Here is a 6,287-nt window from a genome sequence, read left to right as displayed (position 1 = left end):
CAAAGAAAGATAGCAAAAAAGGCAAAAAGGATTCAAAGAAGGGCAAGGATTCAGGCACAGAATTAGAAGCTGTAAAAGCAGATGAAAAAAAGGATGAGGACGGAAAAAAAGATGCAAACAAAGGTGATGAATCGAAGGAGGCCAAGAAGGATTCCAAGAAAGATGCAAAGGAGAGTAAAAAAGGTAAGAAAGATAAGAAGCCCAGTAGTACGGACAGTGACTCCAAGGATGATGTCAAGAAAGAGTCTAAGAAGGATGCCAAGAAAGATGCCAAGAAAGTTACTGACAAAGAATCTGCTGAGTCCAAGAAGGATGAAAAGAAAGATGCAAAGAAGGATGAAAAGAAAGATGCAAAGAAGGATGCAAAGAAAGATGAAAAGAAGGATGCAAAGAAGGATGCAAAGAAGAAGGGCAAGTAGGCCTTGGATTAGAATTCGCACTGCAAGAATAATTCAAAAGCATATCTGATGAAACAATAGTGGTAGTCTGCAACTGAATTTGTGAGAAAACAAGAGGGTTCAAAGAATTAAATAATTTTTAAAAGGTAGTAAAGAAGGATACAAAGGAGAACTCAGAAGAGGTTTATAAAAATGTATAAGAAAGATGTCAAGAAAAATTAAGGGGGGATCCATTGAAAGACTTGAAGAATATATATACTTAAATTTGGGGATATGAAGGATTCAATGAATGATCTCTAGAAAGATTTAAAGAATATTCAGATAAGGATGTTGAAGATAATGACATTAAATCTATGGAGACACACACACAGTTTAATGAAGGCTTAAAAAATCCAAGGAGACAGATGTTGTATCTATAAATTTAAAATAATCTCAAACTGCATCCACAGATTTAAAGAAATATAGGAGCCATGAAATGAAGTTAAACAGCTTGTAGAAAGTCTGCTCTTAAGTAAATGTAGCATTCCTTTGGGAAAAAAAAAAAGAAGTAAAAGAAAAGAAAAAAAATGTATTACCGCCTGATGAGCCTACATCTTTCTTTCTGAAGTTTAAACAACCACAATCATGTTTATGGTTGTTAGATGTCCCACTTCCAACCCAAAAGAAACACACTTGGTAAGTCAGTTTTCTTTTATTTTAAGTCAGATTGAATTAATTCTTGTCTTTTTCATTTTTGTGCATACATAGGAGACGTAATAATAATTGAACCAAATTATAACTAGATAAGAGGAATAAGTTCAAAAGATCTATTGTACAGCGTGGTGACTATAGTTAATGACAATATATCGTATTCTTGAAAAATGCTGAGAGAATGAACGTTGTGCTTTCATTGCATAAATGATAACCATGTGAGATGATGCTTATATCAATTAGCAAGATTTCAGGATTCCACAATGTATACATGCTTCATGACATCATTTTGTACATGATAAATATGCTTTTACTGATCAAATTAAAATAAATAAATTTGAAATAATAAAAATTAAACCAATGTAAAGGTTCAAATTGACACTATTCTTATATTATCTCTAGTTTTCTGATTACATTTCTTTTAGAATTTTATGAAGTTTGGACTTTCTCATTTTAAGAAATATTCGAAAAACATGGAGAGACAACCAAATAAATAAAGCTTTAAAAAGGGTCCATGGAAAGGTTAAGGAAGTCTCTCATTAGAGAGAGGTTACTAGCTTATGATAGATGATATTATTACCAATTAAGCATCCAAAGTTTTAAAACAGAAAATAGCAACCAATTTATTTTGACTGAAAGAAGGATGAAAATCAAAATTGTCTATTACTGACAAGAACAAATTTAAATGAGGCATATGAAAGAGCTACTTGATAAATGGCTAAATACTTCACAAAACTAAATTAACCAGAATTTAACAGAGTGTAACAGAGTAAGAATATATACATAATATTTATTTAGATGTAGAAACAATTAACTTGCTGTCTTTAAAACTATATTATTAAACTCTGTTGTGACCCGTAAGTCCTATCGATTTGAGGAAAAATAAAAAGCAATGTTAAGCAAAATACAATATCCTTGAACTTCTCAATTAATGACAATTCATTTATTCTGATTTAACATTTTCTTAAATACACTCAATGTTGTTGCAGAACTTGCTAAATGATTTTCTCTTCTCTTTATTATCCCATCATCCATATAGAAACCATCATGTTTCTCCCTGGGTCAAAGCTTTCTAGTGTGCTGATGCCGCACTTACCATCAATTTTTCTTTTGCTCTGGCTTATAAATCCATTAATGATCAGTCTGCTGGCTATTTGTCTGCCCTCATGTGACAACACTACTCCTTTTGTCTACCAGGCACTTGTTGCACTGGATTTTTAAAAATATTTTACCACACGTAACCTTACAATATAAAGCCTTTACACTTGTTCCTTCTCCGTAAAATGCAATTCTCCTAGAACATCGCATTGACTCCTTGAAAATAGTAATTCTCAGCTTACATTTTATATTTCCAGATATTTTTAATAGACTAATTTATTTTTTGACACAGTGTCTCTCTCTGTTGCCCAGGCTGAGGTACATTGGTGTGATCATGGCTCATTGCAGCCTCAACCTCCCCAGGTTCAGGTGATTCTCTCACCTCAGCCTCCCCAGTAGCTGGGACTACAAGAGCTCTTCACCATATCCAGATAATTTTTGTATTTTGTAGAGATGGATTTTTTCCATGTTGCCCAGGCTGGTCTCCAATTCCTGGGCTCAAGCAATCCACCTGCCTCAGCCTCCCCAAGTGCTTGGATTAGAGGGGTGGTACTATCAAAGACTGGGTGTTAATAATTACATCATGGAGAATGGGGTAATCACCTCTTCAAACATTTATCCTTTGTGTTAAAAACAATACAAATATACTCTTATAGTTATTTTTAAATGTACAATTAAGTTATTATTGACTATAGTCACTCCAATGTGCTATCAAATAGTAGGTCTTATTCATTTTTTTCTAATTTTTGTGCATTAACTATTCTAATCTCTCCTTCAATTTCCCACTACTTTTTCCAGACTCTGATAACCATCCTTCTACCCTCTACCTCCATGAGTTTGTTTAATTTTTAGATACAACCAATGAGAGAGACATGAAATGTTTCTCCACATCTTTGCTAACACTTTTATCTTTGTGGTAATAGCCAATTTATATATATATATCTCACTTAAATATACATACATATATGTACACACATACATATAGGTATATACACACATACATATATGTATACACATTCAATTTATTACATTATACATGTATATGTATATATATACACGTCAATAGAGCAAAATAGAAGATAACATTTAAAATAACCTATATCATTTTCAGTGGCATCAAAAATATGCAATAATTTTTTATCACTAATTGATGTCTACTTATTCCAACTTATTTTCATGAGAAATCAATGCAATTAATCTTAAACAAATAAGAATTACTGAAAAAGGGCACAGAAGTTACAAGTCATATACAAAGTTGGTTGTGTACCAAGTGAAAAGTCTTATACAAGATTACTTTATAATCAAGAAAATGCTTATAAAAGCAGTAGCAAAATTCAAAATTATTGCATAATTATAATCATATTCAAGTTATCTCACAAATGCTTAATCCACAAAATATTTTTTAAGTTAAAATCACAGCAGCAGCAAAAATGACTACTATTTATTTACTACTATTTGCTAAACACTTTCCTCATATTATCACTTAATTCTCACAACAATCCTAATACATCTCCATTTAACTGAAACTCAGAAAGTTTAAGTAACAATAAATTTGCACAGATCGTGCAAAATTAGAATTGGAAGCTGAATGAATCTCATATGATATCAACATTTAGACTGTGGTTATGTAGTGTAATTGTGGATTTGGGAGAATTTTTCTTTAGCACCACAGGTTCAGTTTCTTCATATCCTATGTATCTTTATTTGCAAAAATGTATAGTTACATTAAAATTACATAAAATTATATTATTTTTTAAAGATCTACTACAGAATTTGAGAAGGCAGTTGTTCTATTCATAATTGCTCACCATCAGCCTCTCCTGCTACTACTGTTTCTACTCTCTATACACTTTGTGTCTGCTCAGTAAGTATTGCACATTGCTTAGTAATTTACATTAGTTGTATTTGCAGGAATGTGCTGTATTGAACAAATATGGAAATTAAAAATGTGCATTAGAATCCTAGATCAAGCATTATGTAATAATAAAAAGGGACTAAGAAGCAGGATGTAAAACATTAAACTCAAAGAAAAATGGAAGAATACTAGTGTACACCTAAGAATATTGATTCTAGAAACCATTAGAAAAAATAATAACTAGATATAAGATTATCTGCTAATGATTAGTAATGTTCTCTAACCCCTCCAACATAAGGACTTCCTTGGTATATATGCATTGAGAGAGTGACAGTTAACACTGAAACATATGTATGTATGAATACATACATGCATGTACACACATACAAATAAAAGACTGCATTTTTGTTATTTTATTTATTATTTTTGCACCAAGAGGACAATATGCATTGTTCTCCATTATTTTCTTTTGTGAATTAAGCTGTTTGAGGATTTTTTCCCCCTTCTGTTTGCTTAACTTTTAGAATAACTTTAAAACATAGGTTTCTCAAGTACTAGGGGACATGAAATCGTTATATTTCATAAAAAATGTTTTATATCTAACATTGTCACATAGCTTTGATGGCTAAGTAACTTATTGAATTTGGTACTTTAGGTTGAGGAACTTAAGCTATTTCTATAGAAAAGGTAACAGTCATTCTGTAATGGTACTTGAAACCTGATGAAACCACATGAGTGACAAAAATGGGGTCCAAGTGAAGCTAAACGATTTTGAAAAATGGGGGAGGGAGGGATGGCTAAGAGGATAAGGCACTATTAATACAATTTCAAAATGGCTCAATTTTGCAAGAGATGGCAAAATCCAAAACCAATGCTCTGTAGGTTTATATAGTAAAGTTTTCTAAAGTTTATTTATGAAATAAACAGAAAAGTTTGCCTCCAGAGAAAAAGGTATTAGTCTAAGGGTCATAAACATCCTAAACTTACATGCAAGTGTTATAGTGATTTGCATTATTTTTTATACAAAGTTTGGCCTATTTAAAAAGTGAGAGTCCAGGAAAAATATAAAAGGAATTTTTAAAATGACATTATTCCATTCTCTTTGCAACATATATCTTTGTCAAATCACAAAGTAATAACTTAATAATACTTAGATCATAGATCATTCCCCCCGCCCCCCGGGTCCTTTTTTTTTTTTTTTTTTTTTTCCTCTAGTCTCGCTCTGTTGCCCTGGCTGGAATGCAGTGGCATGATCTCAGGCTTACTGCAACCTGCATCTTCATGTTCAAGTGATTCTCCTGCCTCAGCTTCTCTGGTAGCTGGGATTACAGGTATGCATCACCACATCCAGCTAATTTGTTATTTGTTTCATTTTTGTTCTGTTTTTTAGAGATGTGGTTTCACCATGTTGGCCAGGCTGTTCTGAAACCTCTGCCCTCAAGTGATCTGCCCACCTCGGCCTCCCAAAGTGCTGGGATTACAGGCATGAGCTACTGTGCCCTGCCGCTAATGCAGGCAAATATATGAGGCAAATATATACAACCCCTGGTCTCCTTTCAGTCATTTAGTATTTTTATATGGTGTTCCTTCAGTTCTATTTTTTAACCATTGGATCAATACCTCATTAGTAGATATACCAGATGAAATAATTCTGGTGTTTTGAACATACTGAATATGGTCTCTGAAGACACCCAATAATTTCTAAGGGAGCATAGTTCCATTTTGCCTCGTATATAGTTTATGACAGTTTTTATAGTTTTTCTTTTTTAAATGATTCCAATGTAAGTTCTTCCCTTAGCATAATCTGAGCCCTAATCCATAATAAAATAAAATTGCTTGTGTAAATAAAGTAAAATATGAATAAAAGTATTGTGGAAAGTATCCAGTGATAATATCTAAATAATGATTGAGTTTTCTTATCAGGCTGAACTATTTGGCAAACATAGAAACCTACTCCAGGCATTAAATATATTCAATAATCAATTTTATAGTTATTAACGTTATTATACATGCTAATTTTTTATAGTTTCTCAATTATTGGATACAAAATAAAATAGCTGCCATAGTCATCACATTTGCAGTTTTATGGTAGGCAAAATCAAATATTTTCAGGGTATGTACAGAGAGGATATGTGAGTAACAAATCACTGTATGGTTCAGTTTGGCATTGGGATAAAAAAAGTTAAATTTATATAAAAACCATAAACTTTGAAAGTACATTTCTGTTGATTGGAAAAAAAAAAAAA

At 32.1% G+C, this 6,287-nt stretch overlaps 1 protein-coding gene across 1 annotated transcript in view; it reads left to right on the top strand.

The window, feature by feature from the left end:
• The window catches only part of CYLC2 (cylicin, basic protein of sperm head cytoskeleton 2), a 70,114-nt gene extending 69,695 nt beyond the window's left edge, over nucleotides 1–419 (top strand). The window contains exon 5 of the mRNA XM_011990056.1: nucleotides 6–419. Coding sequence (XP_011845446.1) covers nucleotides 6–419 — 414 coding nt within the window. The remainder of the gene's footprint in view (nucleotides 1–5) is intronic.
• The last annotated feature ends 5,868 nt before the right edge of the window (nucleotides 420–6,287 follow it).

The sequence above is a fragment of the Mandrillus leucophaeus genome, unplaced genomic scaffold (assembly GCF_000951045.1).
Source record: "Mandrillus leucophaeus isolate KB7577 unplaced genomic scaffold, Mleu.le_1.0 Scaffold368, whole genome shotgun sequence".
NCBI classification, from domain to species: domain Eukaryota; kingdom Metazoa; phylum Chordata; class Mammalia; order Primates; family Cercopithecidae; genus Mandrillus; species Mandrillus leucophaeus.
The sequence above is the reverse complement of the archived record's forward strand: the minus strand, read 5'-3'. Positions and strand labels throughout refer to the sequence as shown.